The following is a 21,810-nucleotide window of genomic DNA, read 5'->3' on the forward strand; positions in this document are numbered from 1 at the left end:
TAAATCTTTAAAAATAATAATTTTAGAGCCACTAACAAGGCAACAACTTGGATACAAATAAACTTCATATAAAATTGTCATCTTCACCCAATTTCCTCATTCTTTTAACTATCTCTGAATCTCATAAATCTGCGATCTCATTTATTCACTCAATAGATTTTGCAGTTCCTCTCCCAAGGGACTTGAAACCACTATCACAGCACACTTTCAGCCTGCATTCTGGAAACTAGCTTACTCCATCTCTCTGCCCCCAACTGTCCTACATGAAATGAATCATCACCAAGCATATTAAGTACTTGCTGAAGTCAATTCTGTATTCAGTTTTGAAATTGGACAAAGCATGCCACCAAACACTAGGACAGGGCAAACAGTGTCACTGCCTCTTCTCTCCTCTTAACAATGTGGGGCCTTTCCATCAACTCCACTGTCACTAAGGTGGCCATGAAATCTACTTCTGACCAGTGGAAACCCCTGGTTGAAGCTAAAAACAAAACCATTGTTTTCCCAATAAAAAGGGGGAAACAGGCCATATGTGCCTGTTACTTTTTTTCTTCTTCCTGCCTAGAATGTGGGCTTATCATTGGATTTACAGAAACCTTCTGGCAGGGAAGATGAAAACCACCTGCAAAGGAGCAGTAAGAAAGAGTCTGTGCCTGGTGGTACGGTCAACCAGCAACAGCAGCCCTGGGCTTTTTTTCACTTGGGAAACAGGGAACCCTCTGTGCTAAGCCATGGTAGTAAGTAAGGTTGCTGCTCCATCCTAACTCATGCATGCACCACTGCACCCTTGGCACTCTCTTTAATCTGAACGCTTTCATGCTCAGATTGGCATATCTTGACTTAAAAATTCTCCTCCTAAAAGGTTTGGGAGTTTCTGATAAACTTAAACATGTGCTTACCATATGACCAATCAATTCCATTCCCAAGTACTCATCCAAGTCAAATAAAACTTACATTCAAAACAAAAGCCGATACATGAAAGTTTATAAAGCCTTCATAAAGCCCAAATATGGGAAACAACTCCCAACTGGAAAACAGAAAAGTGAACTGTGACACATGCATGCTATGGAACAGACTCCCACTCCACAATAAAAACTATGCTCAGGGCCGGCGCTGCGGCGTAGCAGGTAAAGCCGCCGTCTGCAGTGCCGGCATCCCATATGGGCGCCAGTTCCAGTCCTGGCTGCTCTACTTCCAATCCAGCTCTCTGCTATGGCCTGGGAAAGCAGTAGGAGATGACCCAAGTCCTTGCACCCCTGCAGCTGCATGGGACACCCAGAAGAAGCTCCTGGCTTCAGATTGGTGCAGCTCCAGCCATTGTGGCCATCTGGGGAGTGAACCAGCAGATGGAAGACCTTTCTCTCTGTGTAACTCCGCCTTTCAAATAAATTAAAAACAAACAAAAGAACTATGCCTCCATGCAGCAACATGGATGAAGCAGATTCGAGAAGCCACATGCTATCCTGTGTAATTCCATTTACAAGGAATTCATGCTCTGCAAGGCAAGAACACAGAAAAACAGATCAGTGGCTGTTGGAAGGGTATAGAGTGACTGACCACAAAGGGCATGAGGGAATTTTTAGGGCAATGGAACACTTGGTTGTGGTGGTGTTTATACAACTGCGTAAGTCCATCAGAAAAATTCCACTAAAAGGGCAAATTTATATATAATGCACTTTGAAACAAACAAGTGGCTGTGCACTTCATCATTTACAGGAAGCCCTACAAAACAAAGTGATGACCCTGCCTATTAAAGACTCCTGGTAGCTCTGCCCAGACATTATTATCCCTCTGTGGACAAAATCAATGTATCTGTTGCCTGTGGTCTTACAGCCACCTCATGTGTATTTATCCCATTTGTCATATCAGAGTGAGCCTTCAAGGCAAAAGTCTACTCCTATCTGTGGTCAATGACCTTAGCCATTTATGGCAATCTCTGTCATTTCAAATGCAGAATGTTTACCTAAAAATGTCAAGCTAAACTATTACCAAGAAGTTATTAAAAGATATTATATTATCCATTAATATATACATCCAAAGGTTGCTGGAATTTTTTGCTAAAATTAGAAAATCAAAGTTTTCTACATCGAATTCTATAGAAACACATGCTAACCATGTTAGCTTTCACCTTCAAGTATTAATAGTCTTCAAGTTTCTCTAGCCAGAGAAAATCTCTTTAATCACTCTTTGCACAAAACCACAAGGGGGCATAGTTTACAACTATATATGGAAGAGCTCCTTTGAAAGCAAGGCATTCAATTACAGATAACTAGTTTTTCTGGGTGATTGTTCTATGTGGTGAGAATTTATTGTTCAAAACCACAGCAAGCTAAATATTATTAGTAACATCATAATTGCCAATCATAATTATTAAAAGTCAACCTATTTCTGCCGAATTTTCTTTCTTCGTTTTTTTACAAATTTTTTCCCCCAAAATGTAGTTACAGAGAGCTAGAGCGACAGAGATCTTCCATTTGCTGGTTCACATCTTGTCGCTCCCCGTCTTCGCGGAGGAACGACACAGGACCCTGCGCTGTTCTTTCGTCTGCTTGGCCCTTCCCGGGTTTGCTGCTGGTTCTTCCCGGGTTGGCTACCATCCCTTCCACCTCCGTGGAAGGGCGGTTCCCCCTGCCACTTTCCCCACTTCCGCGGGGGAGCGGCACACCGCCGGCCGGCTCTCTCGGGGGCTGCTCAGATGTTCCTTCAGATAGATGTTCCTGGTGCATGTTGTCTCTCTCCTCCTTTATAGTCCTCTTCCACCAATCCCAACTCTGCTACCCACACACCGAGTACGCTGCTCTCCTCCAATCAGGAGCAGGTCCTACAGTTTATTGGTTGAACTGGAGGCAGCTGTGTAGAAGCTGTTTCCTCCTCTCCCAGCGCCATATTGTGGGAGAACAGATGCATAGAATAAGTCTTAATTCCAGTAACAGTCTTAGTCCGAGTTGCTCCCCACAACATCTCATGTGGCTACAATGGCCAGGGCCAAAATTAGGACCCTGGAGCTTCTTCTGGGTCTCCCATGTGGGTGTAGGGGCCCAAGCACTTGTGCCATCTTCTGTTGCTTTACCAGGTACACTGGCAGGGAACTGGAACATAAGTGGAGTAGCCGGGACTCGAACTGGCACCCATATGCGATGTTGGTTCGAGTCCCAGCTGCTCCACTTCCTATCCAGCTCTCTTATATGGCCTGAGAAAACAGTAGAGGATGGCCTAAGTCCTTGGGCCCCTGCACCTGCAAGGAAGACCCAGAAGAAGCTCCTGGCTCCTAGCTTCAGATCAGCACAGCTCCGGCCATTGTGGCCAATTGGGGAGTGAACCAGCAGATGGAAGACCTCTCTCTCTCTGCCTCTCCTTCTCTCTCTGTGTAACTCTGACTTTCAAATAAATCTAAAAAAAAAAAAAAAAAAAGCTATGTACAAGATGGTGGTACTATTTCTAAACCATACATTTAATTCCAGAATTTGCACATGCAATCAAGCTCATCAACAGGACCATTTCAAAGACTACCAGGGGATAAGACTACTAGGGGATGGCATTGGGTTGCAGTGGCTTAAGTCACTGCTTACAATGCTGGCATCCCATATAGGAGTGCGGGTCCCTGTCCTGGATGCTCTTCTTCCTATCTAGCTTCCTGATAATGTGCCTGGAAAACCGTGGAAGATAAACCAAGTATCTGGGCCCCTGACACCCATGAGACACCTAAATGGAGTTCCTGGCTCGTGGCTTCTGGTCTTGCCCAGGCCTGACTGCTGTGGCCACTTGGGGAGTGACCCAGTGAACTTGCTCGCGCACATGCGCTCTCTCTCTCTCTCTCTCTCTCTGTCACTCTTTCAAATAAATTAAAAAAAAAAATCCTTTTTAAAAAAAGAGACTATTGGGGCTGGCACAGTGGCATAGTGGGCTAAGCATCAACCTGCAGCTCCAGCATCCCATACGGGTGCTGATTCTAGTCCCGGCTGCTCCACTTCCAATCCAGCTCTCTGCTGTGGCCTGGGAAAGCAGCAGAAGATAGCCAAGCCCTTGGGCCCTGCACCCATATGGGAGACCCGGAAGAAGCTCCTGGCTTCAAATCAGCATAGCTCCGGCCTTTGCAGCCACCTGGGGAGTGAACCAGAAGATGGAAGACTCTCTCTCTCTCTCTGCGCCTCTCTGTAACTTTACCTCTCAAATAAATAAATAAATAAAAATCTTAACAACAAAAAAGATTATCCATGCTAAAGAAGAGAGAGGGGACACAATCTTCAAAGAAGGGTACCACAAACCTCCAAGAGGGTGTGAAAAAATATCCCAAAGGGATTTCTGCAGGGCTAAGAGCAATGAGTAGAACTTCAAAGAAAAGGTAAGATTTTCTAGAAGCAGGAACATGAGCAAAACCCAGAGGTCAAAAGGTCCAAAAGTCTGGAGGAGATACAATAAGCAAGAAGCCTGGCAGAGACCAAAAGCTCCTACAAGGAAGTAAGGTGGAAATAACCAGAAAAACTGTTAAGTCCATTTTACAGAATCCTGCTCATCAATTCTGAAGAGGTTTGTATCCACTGTGCATTTTAGCTGGTTAAAACAAAATGAGTTTCACACTTCCGTCACCTAATAACAAAGACATATATTCATACTGAACATCTAACTGTGCACCACAAAAGAACAAATACAAAAAAATACCTTGAAGTTCTCAGTAGTCAAGTCAGTTCTCTAAGTCAGACAGTGTTGCTGGGTACTCACTTGCAGAGTACAGCTCAAGTGTGCAGTTTCCTTGAACGAAACTTAGCAACTGGGTCAGAGCTGAGATTCCGCCAAGTGAGAGCAACGAAGGACAATGAAGGGAGCTGCGACACTGACAGGAGCGGCTGAAGAGAGTGCAGGAGGGCAGGGCCGTGGAGACGGAAGGGAGATGACAGGAAAAGAAGGTGAAAGAGTTAGGGGCTGGAAAGCCTCAACTATTCCAAGCCCAGGTGCAGGTGACAGTGACAGCTGGATGGATGGGAAGTGGTGATCAAAGAGGCCCGTGTACAACTTTAAATTCCACAGTGTGGCTACGAAAGTAAGTGGCTGAAACTGCACAGAGGTGAAGCACCCTGAAAATGTGAAGGTAAAAGGAACTGAAAGAACTCCAAGTATACGTGCTTCCATTGCAGAATCAAACGTGCCTAAGGCAGCTGGCAGAGGCAACCCCTCTTGTTAAGAATCACTGGATATGGTGTTAGAATTAAAGACAGCTGTATAGACAGATGGCAGGAAGCTCATAGGAGAAGGGCCAAGCAGTAAGCATCTGGAATCCCCTTCAAGGAGGCTCTACATGTGTCACAAAATCTGTCACTTTTTGTTCGTGTTTCATTTGATCTTTCCATAGCAATATCCCCTGCTAACCATAACTTCCTTAAAATTCTTCCCTCCATTGGCTTTCAAAATCTTAGTCTTCTACCATTCTGGATCCCACTTGGCAGTCTTGTTAACTGTTACTATTAGTACCTAAAACATTGGAAATGTTCAAGGTTCAATTTTTTTTTTTTTTTTTTTTTTTGACAGGCAGAGTGTACGGTGAGAGATAGAGAAAGACAGAGAGAAAGGTCTTCCTTTTGCCATTGGTTCACCCTCCAATGGCCGCCGCGGCCAGCGCACTGCGGCCAGCGCACCACGCTGATCCGATGGCAGGAGCCAGCTGCTTCTCCTGGTCTCCCATGCGGGTGCAGGGCCCAAGCACTTGAGCCATCCTCCACTGCACTCCCTGGCCAAAGCAGAGAGCTGGCCTGGAAGAGGGGCAACCGGGACAGAATCTGGAGCCCTGACCGGGACTAGAACCCGGTGTGCCGGCGCCACAAGGCAGAGGATTAGCCTAGTGAGCCGCGGCGCCGGCAAGGTTCAATGTTAAGCTACCTTTTCTTTTCACTCAACCCTCTCTTTGTGGGCAATCTCTTCCACACTCAGTTTCATATTAACAAATCTATCTCTGAGCCTCAATGCCTACTCAACATAATCCAGATGTCTCAGGATCTCCTCAGAGAAATCAATATCTCTAACTCCCATCATCCACCAATACTCCCTATTGCAGCAGAGGCACCATCTCTCAGAGATACTCACATGAAAAACCAGAAGTATCTTAAACTCCTCACCAAATACTGCCAATTTTCATCTCACAAATGTTCTACACCTACCTACTTCTCTCTGCTCCCATAATTGACTTTGGGGGGCGGGGGGAGGCGGAGGCAGAGTCAGAGTCAGAGTCACAGTCAGAGAGGAGTCAGAGTCAGAGTTGGAGTTAGAGTTAGAGAGTGAGAAAGAGAGAGGGAGATCTGCTCCATCCACCAGTTCACTTCCCAAATGGTTGCAATGGTAGGGGCTAAGCCAGGCTGAAGCCAGGAGCCAGGAGCTTCCTGCAGGTCTCCCACGTGGATGCAGGAACACAAGGACTTTGTTTTTGGCCATCCTCCACTATTTTCCCAGGGGCATTAGCAGGGAGCTGGATTGGAAGTGGAGCAGCCATAAGCATGGATTAACTCTCTGTGCCACAGTGCCAGTCTCAACTGACATTTTTTTAAATCTTCGATCATCTTATACCTATACTCACAGTTCCTTGAACAATCAACCTGTCTGACTACTAATCCCAGCCTCCCTTTATATTTTCCTAATTAGTTCCAAGTTCAGCTCCTCCTCCTGTTGTCATGGAATATCCTAACATTCCAAAGTAGATGTGGTCCTCTTCCTCTTCCACACTGACAGAATTGTCATTGGTTTCAATTAACTTAATAAGGTTCCACATTTCCCAGTTTAAGAATGATTAACTTATACAAAAACTAGAGGCAAAAGAACCAAATCTGGCAAATCAGAAAGTCATTTGAGACCTCCCCTACTACCTTAAGTGAACTCAAACCTTGGGAAATTCAACAGCTTAGTTTACTGATTTAGTTTCTTAGTTCCTTCACAACTGACTAGTAACCACTATCATTCCCCCCAAGAGAATTCAACATTTGCAAAAGGGGTTGGCATCAGTGAACTGCACTAACCTCCAACTGATCAAAATCAAGGCTAAGGTTTGGGGTGGGGGGAGAATCAAGTGTCTTAATGCTAGGTTACGTTCATCTCATCTAACGCAATATCTTCAATACCATCATCATCAGCTCTTTGAAACCCAAGTATTGGGCATCTGTATCAGAATACTTAGTTGCTTATTCCTCTGTGCAATAAGATAAAACCAACAAATTTTAAACAAGAATATAACAAAAAAAATTTAAAAAACCAGACATCTGTGGTGACACAAGCAAAAAAAAAAAAAAAACAAAAAACAGAAAGTTGTATTTGTTAAAACAGCTTCCTAGCAAGGGCAAGCAGCTTCTTCTTCCCTAAGACAAATGACTTCATGGTCCCAGCTCCGACTTCTAGCTTGATCATGCAGTTGGCTAATGCCCCCTTATCAAAGCCAACACTTAGTCTTTCCATATTTCATCATCTAACAGCAATCCAGTCAACACATATTCATTCCTTACATAACTAAATTCCAAGCACTGTCCAGAGGACAGCAGAATCAAAGATGTCGAAGACTAAGACCAGCTACAATGTAATGTGACAAATGCTACTGTGGTTCTATAATAAGCTATGTATTCAGGGCCAGCGCTGTGGCTCAGTGGGTTAACGCCCTGGCCTGAAGTGCCAGCATCCCATATGGGCACTGGTTCGAGACCCAGCTGCCCCACTTCCTGTCCAGCTCTCTGCTACGGCCCGGGAAAGCAGTAGAAGATGGCCCAAGTGTTTGGACCCCTGCACCCATGTGGGAGACCGGGAAGAAGCTCCTGGCTCCTGATCAGTGCAGCTCCGACTGTTGCTGCCAACTGGGGAGTGAACCATCGGATGGAAGACACCTCTCTCTCTCTCTCTCTGCCTCTCCTCTTTGTGTAACTGTGACTTTGAAATAAATAAATAAATCTTTAAAAAAAAATAAGCTATGTATTCACCAAACAGGTAGTAATAATGCTTTAGGATAGTTTGGTTCAGGGATTGCCATCAATCCTACACTTAGACCAAAGTATAAATCAAATATGTCCACTAATTAGAGTATTTACTTCAGCTGGTATTTTTTCTTAATAAGACTTTCTCAGTGAAGGAAATAACACAGATTTACATTCTGGTACAAGTTCCTTATTTTGTTACAGACTGGCATTCTGACAGTACTGAGATAAAGGAAATGGGGGGAGGGCCCACAATCCGGTGACTTTTAAAACAAGTCTTGAAAAAGAGATAAAGGTGAATGGGCATTCTGGAATACCCTACGCCAGCTTGCCTAGATTCTTTCATTTGTTAACTAAAGATGCTCTTGAAATTCTACCACATCCACCTTGCCCATCTGGGCAGAATGGATCCTACATGTTTTTTTTTGTTTTTTTGGTTTTTTTTTTTTTTTTTTTTGACAGGCAGAGTGGACAGTGAGAGAGAGAGAGAGAAAGAGAGAAAGGTCTTCCTTTTGCCGTTGGTTCACCCTCCAATGGCTGCCCCGGCCGTCGCGCTGCGGCCGGAGCACCACGCTGATCCAAAGCCAGGATCCAGGTGCTTCTCCTGGTCTCCCAGGAGGGTGCAGGGCCCAAGGACCTGGGCCATCCTCCACTGCACTCCCGGGCCATAGCAGAAAGCTGGCCTGGAAGAGGGGCAACCGGGACAGAATCCGGCGCCCCGACCGGGACTAGAACCCGGTGTGCTGGCGCCGCAGGCGGAGGATTAGCCTATTGAGCCGTGGCACCGGCCTGGATCCTAAATGTTTAAAAACTAAATTCCTCTGACTGTTCCTACACCTTCATCCAACTCTTTCCTTTGCACACAGTATTGATACCTGATATTTGTGTAACATTTTGAAAAATCGTTCTCAGTTTTTCTTTTTTTTTTTTTTTTTTTTTTTTTTTTTTTTGACAGGCAGAGTGGACAGTGAGAGAGAGAGACAGAGAGAGAAAGGTCTTCCTTTTGCCGTTGGTTCACCCTCCAATGGCCGCCGCTGCAGCCGGCGCACCGTGCTGATCCGATGGCAGGAGCCAGGATCCAGGTGCTTTTCCTGGTCTCCCATGGGGTGCAGGGCCCAAGCACCTGGGCCATCCTCCACTGCACTCCCTGGCCATAGCAGAGAGCTGGCCTGGAAGAGGGGCAACCGGGACAGAATCCGGCACCCCAACCGGGACTAGAACCCGGTGTGCCGGCGCCGCATCTCAGTTTTTCTGAATCTTCATGTTTTGCCTGGTTTCTCTATGAATGAGCTCCAAAGCCTTCAGGGGCAGTAACTAACTTTTTCACAAAATAGTACCACTAAAGTGCCTCCTGGCACTTTACTGCCTATGTCAGTGAATTTCAACTGAAAACTTTAAACTAAATTGAACTCAGGACAGATATAACCTGCTGGTCAACAGTTTTAAGAATCCTTCTTGACCTTTACAGATAATTTTTCTTTTTGTCACCCCTGGATCTCTCACCTTCTTTTCATTACAGAAAAACAGCATTTGACTTTCAGAGTGTATATCATCATTATAATAGTTCTGCTTTAGTCTTTTGCTTCAGGATGAAGTACCCAGTCCTTCCTGAGGCTTTTTATACTGGGATTTTAAAAGTATATTCTAGTTAGACATCAACTAAACTTTCTTCCCTAGTAAATGCAAAATTAGAAGTCATACAGTAAGTTTTAAATTTCTTAATTTTACTTTTAAGAATGAGTTTCTGGTCTTTGTATTATGAAAGACAAGCCAGCACATGTCCATCTTGCTCAGGGCTGTACCCTCTCTGCCTAGCATGGAGCAATCATCCAACAATTTCTGTTGAAAAAAATAACCAAATGAATAAACATAGCAATATATTGCACTTTTTTTTTAAATAGGAATACTCATTCACCCACCTCTGCCTTGGCCACTGAATATCTAATAGGTGGCATGTAGCAGCTCCCTTCAGAGCAGCATACAGTCTCATTGTAACACATTTGTTACTTAAATAGAGTTCCCATTAGGTCTCCCAAAACTACCTTTAATAATAGTCTCATATAACATGGCTTACAGTCCTACTCCCTGGTAACAACGTAAGGGAATTAAATGAATCTAACTACATCAATAAATACTGTATCTTTATTTTTAAATCATTAGATAATAATATTATCAAAGTCAGTATATACCTATTCTGAGGGACAACAAAAGTTATACAAGACCAAATTTCCCTCTTCACATCATTCATTATGGCCAGGTGGCTCGTTACTTTGAAGTACACAGCCTTGACACAGTGAAAGAAAGTTACATCACTGGTTCTGAGCCCGTTACCCACCTTTTTCTTTCCTCCCTCCACCTTGCAATCTCCTCGGGAGTGTCCAATTTGATCTTCTTCATTCCAGGAGCATGCATCTGGAGGGAAAAAGCAGCACACTGGATGCCTCCAACAATCCGAAGCCAACATTAAATTCACTAGCAGAAATCATCTTAAAACTAAGTAAGCAGATTTTATCCATCCTTATTATGATATTTTCTTTCAAAAATTTCTCGTGTATTTTAGATCAGCGTTACTGATAAGTCCTCTGGTAAAGTTCCCATCTTAGAAACTCAATCCCCAAAGCAACAGAGCCGAGACGGGACATTTAAGAGAAGATTAGAACACCAGGTTCTGCCATCAGGGATTGAACACTAGTATCAAAGGAGTAGGTTCCTGATAAAAAGGGTGAGTTGCCCTCCACCCCTTTTCTCTTGCTCAAGCAGTCTTCCCCTCCCACCTTACACCATGGGATGACAAAAAAAAAAAAAAAAAAAAAAAAAAAGGCTCTCACCAAATGTGAGCCTCTCAATCTTGAACTTTCCAGCCTTCCGAACAGTGAGAAATAAATCGAGTTATTTATAACTTGTCCATTCTCAGGTATTCTGTTCTAGCAGCACAAAATGAACTAAGACAACAGGGGAAAAAGGAGTAACATATTTTGGCTACAAAGTAGATATGTTACCCATTTTCTCAACTGATACTAAATTTCAAATGAATGACTTAACCAAAGTTGAGGGCAGTAACTAAAGAAATGAATAGACATGACAATCTGAAGTGGCATAACATAGTAAAACCAGAACAGAATTTAAAGTAAAAAAATTCAAGTGCAAAAATCCATTCTGAAGCCTTGGGCAAATTATTTTTCAATCTTTTTTTAATCTGTTAAATGGGTCAATATTCACTTATGTCACACACTTGTTTGTGAGGACAAAACTGAATAAAAGATGTTAAGATCCCTTATGAAGTACAAAGTACTCCATGAATGTAACTTATTATTAGGCTATTTCAAAAAAGAATTATGAAGCTAATAGATTAATAAAATAAAAAGCATGCATCAGAAAAAAAGACAGGGTTAAATAAAATCCAAGAACTTACATTTTTCCAATGGAACTGGACAATCTTCTCATGTGCACTGAAAGAACAATCTACTTCCGGACACTACAGAGTTTAAAATGAAAGAGTTATGTTTTCCAAATTAAATTTACCGTACTACCAATACACAGACATTCTGGCCATATTATCTAGTTATCCCACCTATGTAATGTTATCACTGCATACTCAGGTCAGTAGCAAAGATCACTCCAAACAGAGGTACATTTAAAGAGAAATGACTCTCTCTAGGTACACAGAACAGTAACAAATTTTTCACTTCTCCATTTGAGTGAAAGCATGATATCAGCAATACGGTAAGATGTTTATAATTCCTAAATTATATGCCATTCCTAAATTGAATGTCATTCCTATAAACCAAGGATGGGGAACCATTTTTCTACCAAGAGCTTATTTGGATATTTATAACATTATTTTCAGGCCACACAAAATTATTGACTTAAAAAAATTAGCCTGCAAAAGATTTATTGAATTTTGAGTCCCACTTGCAGTTGCTGTGGCAGGCCCAGATCAAATGATTTTGCAGGCCTAGGCACCAGATGTTCCTCAACCCTGCTATAAACTGAAAGAGAACCCTTCCAAACCAAGGACTATGTTAATTTTTTTTTCTTCTTAAACATTCTGGCTTAAATATTTTTTAAAGGGGGCTGGTGCTGTGGCGCAGTGGGTTAAAGCCCTGGTCTGAGGTGCTGGCATCCCATGTGGGCGCTGGTTCTGAACCTGGCTGCTCCTCTTCCAGTCCAGCTCTCTGCTATGGCCTGGGAAAGCAGTAGAGGATGCCCCAAGTCCTTGGGCCCCTGTGCCCATGTGGGAGATCCAGGGGAAACTCCTGACTCCTGGCTTCGGATCGATGCAGCTCCAGCCGTTGTGGCCATCTGGGGAGTGACCTCTCTCTCTCTGCCTCTCTGTAACTCTGTCTTTCAAATAAATGAAATAAATCTTTAAAAAATATATATATTAAAGTATGGGCCACCCTCAGAGATTGTAAGAACCATTATAAATGACATGGTGTGGTTAAATGGTCAAGGGCAAGTTTCCTTTCTATTAATTAAATGTATTTATTTGTTTATCTATCTGAAAGGCACAGTGACACGGAGATGGAGATACAGCAACCTTCCATCCACTGGTTCATTTCCCAAATGTCCATAGCAGCCCAGGGCTAGGTCAGTCAACTTCATCCAGGTCTCCCATGTGGATGGCAGGGACATCATCTATTGCCTTCCAGGCAACTAGCAAGAAGCTAGATCAGAAGCATGGAATATCCAGGACTCAAAACAGGCAGATAAGGGACGTGGCCGTTCCAAGCAGTCGCTTAAGCCACCGTACCACAATGCCCACTCCCCAAGGGCCGCTTTAAAGGGGAAAAACTCACAAAGGTATGCAAAGAAACAGGAGGGAACGCTGCCCTCTGACCAGTGGCGGTGCACACATAGAAGAGCTGTCAGATTCCCCTTCTCTGCCGCCATCTTACTTCTTCCTGAAGTAGTGGGTTCCCCACCCCCAAACTCTGAGCCCAACAGTCACAACCCCATTTGTCATCAAATCCTGTTTCTATGGAAACTGAACTTCTAAGGAAAAGCTTGGAGTTTCTACCAAACAGTTTTAAGGCTGTTTTGTTACATAAATTTCGGGACAACAAAGAAAACCTACTTTTGTGTGTTCAGACATGTGTGTGTCGTACTTTTCTTGATTTTTAAAACCACGATCACAGGTATCACAAAAAAAGTGAAAAACTGGCTCCTTTCTTTTCTGCAAACAAAAACAGAGGCATTAGGCTTTTGGTGAAAAAAAAATCTTTAATCCATAATAAAAACATAACTATCCTTCTAATAATATATACTTTGATATTTTTCCCATACCTCTTACATGAGGGGGCTTCAAAAAGTTCACAAATAGAAATAAAATATAATGTGAAGTTTCCACTGATTTTCAAAAGCCCTCTTGTAGAGGTAATTTACATACAGAAATATTCCTAAAGAAAGGATGCTTCTGTTTCTTTGATTTTTAGTAAGTATTGTAGCAAAAGCCAGGCATGATCTAAAAAAAATTTAATGTAATTAGAGCTAATATAAACTGACATTTCAAATTAGTAACGCAATTAAGATGTAGTATAGCATATGCCAAAATGAAATATACTCAATGTCTTTCTACAATTACTCCATTTATTTCTCAAAGAGATTTTACTTGAATTTTTTATTTACAGCTAAGACACTTAAAACTTCTATTATAGAAAGATTCCAGTGTCTCAACATAGGCATACATACCTCATTCTATTGTATTTCATAAGATACACAATGGATACAAAACAGTAAGACAGTTATGAAAGAAACAAAACATTCAAAACCATGAGACAGGGACCAAAGTTTCACAATCAAGAACATTTTTAAAATACCTTTTTTTTCTGTTTTCTATTGGGAGGAATGTTGAAGTCACTGAACTTTGCATCATGCTTCCGTGGAAAGTAAGAATGGTTACCTGAAAAACAAAAATCCACTAACATTTACAACTACACAGTTATGAAAAATAGAAATTCAAACAAACTAACAGAGATTAGGGCTAGTTTAAAAATAAGCATTTTCCAAATGAAAAAAATACTGGTGAAATTATATGTCCGGGGCCGGCACCGTGGCTCACTTGGTTAATCCTTCACCTGCGGCTCTGGCATCCCATATGGGTGCCAGCTCTAGTCCCGGTTGCTCCTCTTCCAGTCCAGCTCTCTGCTGTGGCCCAGGAGGGCAGTGGAGGATGGCCCAAGTGCTTGGGCCCTGCACCCCATGGGAGACCAGGAGGAAGCACCTGGCTCCTGGCTTCGGATCGGCATAGTTCTGGCCATAACGGCCATTTGTGGGGTGAACCAACGGAAGGAAGACCTTTCTCTCTGTCTCTCTCTCTCTCTCTCTCTCTCACTGTCTGTAATTCTTCCTGTCAAATAAATAAATAAAATCTTAAAAAAAAAAAAGAAATTATATGTCCATACATGCTTTAGGCAGGAATACTGACAATCTAATCTGATAAAAGTCCTTCTGATATTTCAAATATTAGAAACATAACCAGAAAAGTCTAATACAGCTCTTTAGAGCATCAATATCATACCAGGAAAACAGAAATGTATGATGTATGTCTCCTCTCAAATCCTTTTCATTCTTATTGCCACGACCCAACTCAAAAACCTGATCTTTCACCTAGATTACTGTGCTAGCTTCCCACATCTTTTTCCCCATACTTAAACTTTTTCTTCCAACAGTCTGACACCACACAAAAATAATTCTTGAGTCATGTCACCAAAAATCTGCAAATGGCTTCCTACAGTCCTGATGAGGTTACAGTTTCTTTCCCTGCCCCTCCCCCATATCTTCCACGCTTTCTGCTTCAATCACACTAGAACACTGTGACCTTCAGAACTTACCTAGCACTGACACCTCTTTGCTGCTATCTAAAAATTATCTCAGGGTCAGCACTGTGGCTTAGCAGGTAAAGCTGCCACCAGCAGTGCCAAGATCCTATATGTGTACCAGTTAGAGTCTCGGCTACTCCACTTCCAATCCAGCTCTCTGATATGGCCTGGGAAAGCATTAGAGGATGGCCCAAGTCCATGGGCCTCTATATCTGCATGGGAGACCGAAGGAAGCTCCTGGTTCCTGGCTTTGGATCAGCCCAGCTCTGGCTGTTGTGGCCATTTGGGGAGCAAATAAATAAATAAATTTAAAAAAAAAAAAAGGTATCTTTTCCCAAATCCAAGACATCTCCCAAGACACTTCCTCTAAAAGCTTTCCCCCACTTTCTCTGCACTCTGAAAATACCTTTTATACACCTTTGTGACCAATCCCAGTTTTGTGATTTCTACTTAAAAACCAATCTCATCTGACTTGGTGAAACTCATATTCCCAGCATCTGACACCCAGGAAACACTGTTTGGTTTTAATTTAATGTAAACTGAATCCTATAGAGAGGATTGGATTTGATTTAATGTAAGCATAATCCTATACAGAGTTGGATAATGGCTTTACATGAACAATCTGAGGCTTTACATATGAGCTACCCACAGATGACACCCAAACTTACAACTCCACCCACAAATCTCCCCTGGGAGTACAGATTATCAGCTAACACCCTATTCAACAGCTCTAGTTGACGTGAATGTATTCCCAATGCAACTCCTGGTCTTCCCTCCAAATCTCCTCCATTTACATTCTTCTCTATTTCAATTAATACCAACTCCATCCTTCCAGCTGTTTGGCAGAAAACTTTAAAGTTGTTCTTGTCTCCTCTCTATCTCACATCCCACTTCCTGTGTTTCAACAAATTCCTTTAAAAAAATTTTATTTATTTGAAAGGCAGAGTTACAGAGAGGCAGAGGCAGAGAGAGAGAAGTCTTCCATCCACTGGTTCACTCCCCTAATGGGCCCCATGGCTGGAGCTGGGCCGATGGGGAGCCAGGAGCCAGGAGCTTCCTCAGGGTCTCCTACGAGGGTGCAGGGGCCCAAGGACTTGGGCCATCTTCCACTGCTTTCCCAGGCCATAGCAGAGAGCTGGATCAGAAGTGCAGCAGCCGTGTCTCGAACCGGGGCACCCATATGGGATGCCAGCACTGCAGTCAGCGGCTTCAACAAACCCTTTTCGTCCTACCTTTAACGTTTATCCAGAAAACAACTACTTCTCATCCTCCCTCAGCTCCACTCTGGTTCAAGTATCAAATCTCTCTCCCTTGGACAACAGCAAGTTTGAGAACTGGACTCCCTTCCAGCCCATGAATCCTCTTAAGATAAATCAGATCCCGTCGTTCTTTGCATTACCCATCTCACAACGTGGGAAAAGTCAAAAAGCCCCTGATCCACAAAGACCTAACAGGTCTACCCTCTTCCCTCATCTACAGCTGTACCTCTGCACAGCCCACGCGGACTTCCACTCTGCTGCACCGTTTCCGCCTCAAAGCTTTGATACTTTGAAGTTTCTGCTGCGTGTATGCCTGTTCTCCCAGATGTAGCCGTGACTCTGCTCCCTCACTTCCCTGGGGTCTTTCCTCAAATGTCACTTTCCTTATGGCCACAGCGACATTTCAAACGGCACTACCTCCCATTTTTCTTTGCTTTATCTAACCCCAAAGCATGCACATTATCTTCCAAAAAAGCACTTTCGAGAGACGCCATAAACAAGTTTTCTATCTTGTTCACTGCTGTAGTCCCCAATTCCTAGCACACAGTTAGAAGTTAGTAAGTCGCTGCAAGATGGCAAAACGTTTCAGACGGACACATTTTAAGGCATTAGTGATCAAGTTCCAAGACCACTGGGCAGAGTGGAGAGAGGAAAGGGAGAAATGGGAGAAGGAAGAGGGGTGGGGGGAGAGAAAGGGAAAGGGCGGTACCGCGCCGAACAGCCACTCACCCGGAGGGTTGTGGGGATTCTGATGCCGAGGAAAACCCTCAGGAGACTGTCCCCAGTACCATGAGGTCGCCGCCTGGAAATTCCAGGAAGGCACGCCGCTCCGCTGAGGCTGAGAATCAAAAGGGGACTGGGCGTCGAAAGGGGGCTGCGCTCCGGGAAGAATCTGAGCATCGAAGGGGGGCGGCGCCCCGGAGAGAGACTGGGCCAGCATGGGAGGCTGCGCCTCGGTGCAAGGCTCTGACCCGGGTGCGAGAGGCGACGATGAAGGAGGCGGCGGTGGAGTCAGCGCCGACCACAGCATCCAGTTGTTTCGCAGCGAAGCAGTGCCGCTCACGGGCCCCAATGCGGGTGTCACCTCCGAGGCTGGAACCCACTCGTTAGGAGCTACTAATTCCCTAGCTGCCTCAGCCATGCCACCTTCCAGCTAGGAATCCCAGCATGCGACTGTGGCACAAGCTTTAGGCGTCACTTCCGTTAGCGCAAACCACGGGGCTCAGCCAACCACAGGCCTCTACGTCATTAATAGGAGCCGGAAAAACTTCCAGCATTTGCGGCTGGTCGAGGGCAGCTTTTGGGGTAGATTGGAAGTTAGCGGACAGATTTGTGTGCGTGTCCAGTGTCGGCCACCGCGGATGGCCAGGGACCTGATCGGGCCGGCGCTACCACCCGGCTTCAAGGCCCGCGGGACGGCGGAGGACGAGGAGCGGGACCCGAGCCCCGGTAAGCGGAGACGTGTTCCCTGCCCGCCAGGCCTGACTGACCCCTTTTCTGGAGTGGCCCTGGCGTTGGAGGAAAGAGCTGAGGTCTTGGAGGGCGGAGGAGTGGTGAGTGAGCACGGCCCGACCCAAGCTAACTCTTCTCCCAAGATTTTTGGCGGCTCCTCAGAACGCGAGCTTTGGCTTGATGACCATTATAATGATGATGCATTCCAATAGGGCGCTTCATAAAAGCCGGGCGCTGTGTTAATTCATATACATTCGGACATTTAATCCTCCCAGCCACTATATGAGGAAAATACTATTATTCCCATATGACACATGGGGACATCGAGGCCCAGGCAGGTGCCCAAACCACAGCTAGTGTCAGTATGGAGCCCGAATTAGAACGGAGCGGGTCTCCAGCCCTCTGTGCCATATTGCTTTCTGATGTGCAAGGTCCTGGCCTCGGGTCTGCCTGCCTAACCTCTCACTCAGTTATCACAACTGACACATCCCAGTGCGCTTGTAGTTCCCAGACTCTGCGCCGTTGCTCCAAGCTCAAGGCTTCTCCTGGCCTGTTCCCGGTTGCACTTTTCAGGCATACCCGGCAATCTCTTGACCGTCCTTAAAGGCCCAAGTTAAATGTCATCTCAGAGAAACCTTTCCAAACTCTCAAACGTTGGCACGCCTTCCTCTTTACTTTTGGGCATTTTCCTATTTGGTTACATTATGTGTCTGAAAGTTTTTGTGTTTTTTTTTTTTTTAATTTTCTTGAAAGGCAGAGAGAGCAGTTTCCCATATGCTAGTTCACTCCTCAGATGCCCCAAACAGCTGGCACTAGCCCATACTGAAGCTCAGAATTGGGGACAGAATCCAGGTCTCTCATGTGGGTGCCAGGAACCCAACTATTGGAGCCATCAAATGTGCATTAGCAGGAAGCTGGAGTCCAGAGCCTGATGTTGAATGCAAGGACAACAATGTGGGACAAAGGCATCTTTTTTTTTTTTTTTTTTTTAAGATTTATTTATTTGTTTGAAAGGCAGAGTTACAGAGTGAAAGGGAGAGAGATTTTTCATCTGCTGGTTCACTCCCCAGTGGTTACAACCCCAGGCCAAAGCCAGGAGCTAGGAACTTCATCTGGGTTTCCCACATGGGTTCAGGGGCTGAAAGATTTAGGCCATCTTCCACTTGCATTAGCAGGGAGCTGAATCAGAAGTGGAGTACCCATGACTTAAACCAACGCCCATATAGATGCTGGCGCTTCAGCCTGTGGCTTTAACCTGCTGTTGCACAGTGTCTGCCCCACATTACAAGTTTAATACACTGTATATATCTGAATAGTATTGACATGCTGTCCCCACATGTGCTCTTCATGTATACCAGACAAATGTTTCTCAGACTCCTCTGTCCATATTTGCCTCCTTTAATGTTCTGATTTGTAGACTGAAACAGGTTTTACAGATAGAGAAGAGTAAAGCCGGAAGAGCAACCCTCCCGCTTCTGAATCTAATTATCCGTCCTTGATACCCAGGAACCTTGTTTGAACCAGAAGTTCCCTTCTAGATTCCCATTCCTGTTATAACCATTAAAGAATCAGGCTTTCTTTTTTTTTTTACACTTACATATTTTTATATTATTTACATTATTTTACACTTATATATTCCTATTTATTAATCATACATTGCATCATCCTATATCATTTCATAAAGACCTTCTTTATCCTTCAAAATCAGGCTTTTATATTAGCAAGGAAGGTTCTATTCAAGTAGGTTGAAGAAAAGTGTAGTTAACCAAGTTATCTGGTTGGGTTCCTGTGTGTACGTTGTTTCTGGTCCACCACAGTCCCTGATTTTAAACCACGGCAAGAGTTGCAGATAAGCACCCTCATGTCCCAGATAGGTACTTCCAGGCTGACTTGCTTCCATCATTCTGCCAACAGTTACTTCAGGCACTCCTTTATCTGCTCTCTGGTTGTTTCTTTTGTGTGTTCATCCTCCCCCACCCAACCCCCACCCCCGGCATTTAACACTGTATGTGTGTGATTTGTATGTCATGCTTTTCATTGAAGGAGTTCGATGCCAACCTACTGGCATATCAAAAAGAGCCTTGACAAATATTTATTGCATGAACCTACCTCTTCATCAGGCACACTATCTTGCACATAGTATGTCATTTTAAATACATTGTATACAATTCCATTTCCTTCATGGAACAATCCTAGATGGTTGGTCCTAAAGTAGTTGCCAGCATTTTTTCATCTCCTTATTTTTCTATCTGAACCCTTAAGAAGTTTGTCAGTACCAACAGCTTTCAAAATCCCTATATCACATCACAGAAGCTCCCCATGGGCCATCTTCTAGTTACTACCCACCTTACTATCCCTCCCCTCCAAAAACCAAAGGGTAGTCACCATCCTGACTTGCAGCCTCCCAGATTAGTTTTTCATGCTTTTGAGCTTTGTGTAAATGGAAAAATACAATATGAAGTCTTCTGTAGGTGGCTTCATATTTTGGCATCACATTATTTTGTGACATTTATCTATGTTGATGAGAATGATTACAGATTATTTTTTATCGTTACTATACAGTAGTCCTGTAGATAAATGTAGTAACTTGTCCATTGAGTGCAGTATAAGATTTATCTTATTTGAAAGACAGAGTGACAGAGAGAAGAGAGAAACTGAGAGAAAGAGATCTTCCATCTGTTGATTCACTCCCCCAAATGACTGCAAGGGTCAGGGCAGGGCCAGGCCAAAACCAGGAGCCAGGAACTCCATCCAGGTCTCTCACATGGGTGGCAGAGGTCCAAGGACTTGGGCCATCTTCCACTGCCTTCCCAGGTGCATTAGCAGGGAGCTTGATGGGAAATAAGCAGCCTTGGGTGTGAACCTGAAATGGAGAGCAGCAGTTTAACCTGCTGTACCACAGTGCCACCTCCTGGGTATAGTTTATTTATACATTTTACTGTTGGTTGATGTTTGAGTAGTTTTTATTTCAGGAACTGTCATTGGCCAGTGTGATGAAGCCACCATCTTCAGGGTTCCTGCTGGTCTTTGAGTGACTTATTAGGTTGACAGCATCCTGTTGGGCCTGCAGCCGAGTAGGTGGGAAGTCCCTATTCTGCATATACTCACTGTTGTACACACAAACCATTGTGCTTTCCAATACCATCTTGCCACCTTCCTCCCTCTAAGCCTGGCAATTTTATCTGGTGTATATATTTATATGATATATAGAACATTCAAAAAATGCATCAAAATTTTTTTTAATTTGAAAGGCAGTGAGTGAATGACAGACCTTCCATCCACTGGCTCACTCCCCAGATGCCAACAACAGCCCAGACTGGACCAGGCCAAAGCCAGGAGGCTTTGGAACTCAGTCTGGATCTCCTATATGGGTGGCAGGGACCCAGATACTTGAGCCATCACATGCTGCCTCCCAGGGTGCACATTAGCAGGAAGCTGGAATCAGGAGTGGAGCCAGGACTCGAGCCAGGCATTCCAATGTGGGATGAAGGTGTCCCACAAGGTAACTTAATTGCTGCCCAACACATCTGCCCCCAATAATTTTTGAAAACAAATTTTGAATTTTCATTATTTTTTAAAAAGATTTATTTATTTGAAAGGCAGAGTTACAGAGAGGCAGAGGGAGGGAGGGAGAGAGAGAGAGACCAACCTTCTATCTGCTGGTTCACTCCCCAAATGGCCACAATGGCTGGAGCTGCACCAATCCAAAGCCAGAAGCCTGGAGCTTCTTCTGGGTCTCCCTCACAGGTGCAGGGGTCCAAGCACTTGGGCCAGTGGAAACTGCTTTTCTAGGCCATAGCAGAGAGCTGGATTGGAAGTGGAACAGCTGGGACTTGAACCAGCTCCATATAGGATGCCTGCACTGCAGGTGGCAGCTTTATCTGCTATGCTACAGTGCCAACCCCGGATTTTGAATTTTTAAGTCTATTTTTATGTATTGGACTCTTATTCTCTACTAATATACCAAAAGAGGCAGGAAAGTTTTTTTCAGAAATAGGCCAGTGGTCCCAAAATTAGTCCTAAATTCTCCCCTAAGTTATGCTGATGAACCCAAATATCACTGATAGTACCATTGAAATTTCTAATGGCCATCTTAAACTTAAGATGTGAACATGTTTTTTTATTTGTTTTATTAAGATTTTTAAAATTTATTTGAGAGGCAGAGAGAAAGCTCTTCCATCTGCTGGTTCACTCCCCAAATGTCCACAATGGCCAGAGTTGGGCTGATCTGAAACCAGGAGCCAGGAGTCTCATCCTGATCTCCCTGTGGGTGCGCAGGGCCATCTTCTACTGCTTTCCCAGACTTAGCAGGGAGCTGGATGGGAAATAGAGTAGCCAGGA

The 21,810-nt window shown here is 44.1% G+C and overlaps 2 protein-coding genes across 5 annotated transcripts in view; one reads left to right on the forward strand and one right to left on the reverse strand.

Annotated features, from left to right (window-relative positions):
• NUFIP1 (nuclear FMR1 interacting protein 1) overlaps window positions 1–17,158 on the reverse strand; it is a 43,249-nt gene extending 26,091 nt beyond the window's left edge. For both annotated transcript variants that reach the window (XR_016213246.1, XM_089304116.1), the window contains exons 1-5: window positions 16,747–17,158; window positions 13,757–13,839; window positions 13,015–13,113; window positions 11,350–11,412; window positions 10,273–10,349 (exon numbers count right to left, since the gene is read on the reverse strand). Coding sequence is in view for 1 of the 2 variants with exons in the window: in XM_089304116.1 (XP_089160242.1) it covers window positions 10,273–10,349; window positions 11,350–11,412; window positions 13,015–13,113; window positions 13,757–13,839; window positions 16,747–17,158 (734 nt within the window). In the remaining variant the exon portion in view is untranslated. The remainder of the gene's footprint in view (window positions 1–10,272; window positions 10,350–11,349; window positions 11,413–13,014; window positions 13,114–13,756; window positions 13,840–16,746) is intronic.
• Window positions 17,159–17,331: 173 nt separating this feature from the next.
• Window positions 17,332–21,810, forward strand: part of GPALPP1 (GPALPP motifs containing 1) — a 45,133-nt gene continuing 40,654 nt past the window's right edge. For all 3 annotated transcript variants that reach the window (XM_070048792.2, XM_051850041.3, XM_051850040.3), the window contains exon 1: window positions 17,332–17,466. In XM_070048792.2, the coding sequence (XP_069904893.2) occupies window positions 17,379–17,466 (88 nt within the window). In that variant the 5' untranslated portion in view covers window positions 17,332–17,378. The remainder of the gene's footprint in view (window positions 17,467–21,810) is intronic.

Source organism: Oryctolagus cuniculus, chromosome 9 (genome assembly GCF_051225735.1).
Source record: "Oryctolagus cuniculus isolate XC-2025 breed Fujian yellow rabbit chromosome 9, ASM5122573v1, whole genome shotgun sequence".
NCBI classification, from domain to species: Eukaryota; Metazoa; Chordata; class Mammalia; order Lagomorpha; family Leporidae; genus Oryctolagus; species Oryctolagus cuniculus.